Here is a 761-nt window from a genome sequence, read left to right on the forward strand (position 1 = left end):
GCCCCATGAACCCCCCACAGATCCCACTTGCCTCCCTGATACCCTCAACCCCGTCACATACCCCACTATCCCCCTGCAGACCCCAATGCCCACCTACCCCTCCCATCCTAACTTACTTTAAATCAGGCGGCCATTTTTAACTCAATTTAACCTCCCCAAATTTGCCCTAACTTAGCTGTGTGATTGGGATCTCACTCATTTTTCTGGTGATCCCCCAAAGCCCAAGTCTTGCCATACTACAGACAATTACCACATATTCAATATAAGACAGGATACAAAGCAGCCACAAAGATATTCTACACTATGCTGGAACATCTTTACAACTAGTTTGCTAGTTTATTGAGCCATAATGTCTACCAGGGTATTGTTTGTTCATGCTTAACACTGGACCTTTATTTTTTCACTCTAAAATATTATAAAAACCAACAAATACTGAGTAGATATTAAATTTTATACAGTACACATTAAAAATGGTTGACGCTGCAGAATTGTATTAAAATACAAACACACCTTTCTTGAAGTCATCCAAAGCTTGTTCTCGATCACACTGCTCTCTGTTGCCATGAAGAGACTGAACAGGTATTCCCTGGAGACTGAAGTCACTTGATAAGTCATCAGCTCTAAAATAAAACAGAAATAAGTAGTTGAAGAAAATTAGAAAGGTACCTTTAAGTAGATTTTATATATGAAAGGAACAAATTTCTAACAAATATTGGTGGGAGTCTACTATAGACCCCCTACCCAAAGAGAGGAGCTTGACC

At 39.6% G+C, this 761-nt stretch overlaps 1 protein-coding gene across 1 annotated transcript in view; it reads right to left on the reverse strand.

Annotated features, from left to right (window-relative positions):
- The window catches only part of DDX43 (DEAD-box helicase 43), a 98,763-nt gene that overhangs the window by 19,943 nt on the left and 78,059 nt on the right, over positions 1 to 761 (reverse strand). Inside the window, exon 14 of the mRNA XM_019520332.1 lies at positions 511 to 620. Coding sequence (XP_019375877.1) covers positions 511 to 620 — 110 coding nt within the window. The remainder of the gene's footprint in view (positions 1 to 510; positions 621 to 761) is intronic.

This window comes from Gavialis gangeticus, unplaced genomic scaffold (assembly GCF_001723915.1).
Source record: "Gavialis gangeticus isolate Ggan-Ray unplaced genomic scaffold, GavGan_comp1, whole genome shotgun sequence".
In the NCBI taxonomy this organism is placed as follows: domain Eukaryota; kingdom Metazoa; phylum Chordata; order Crocodylia; family Gavialidae; genus Gavialis; species Gavialis gangeticus.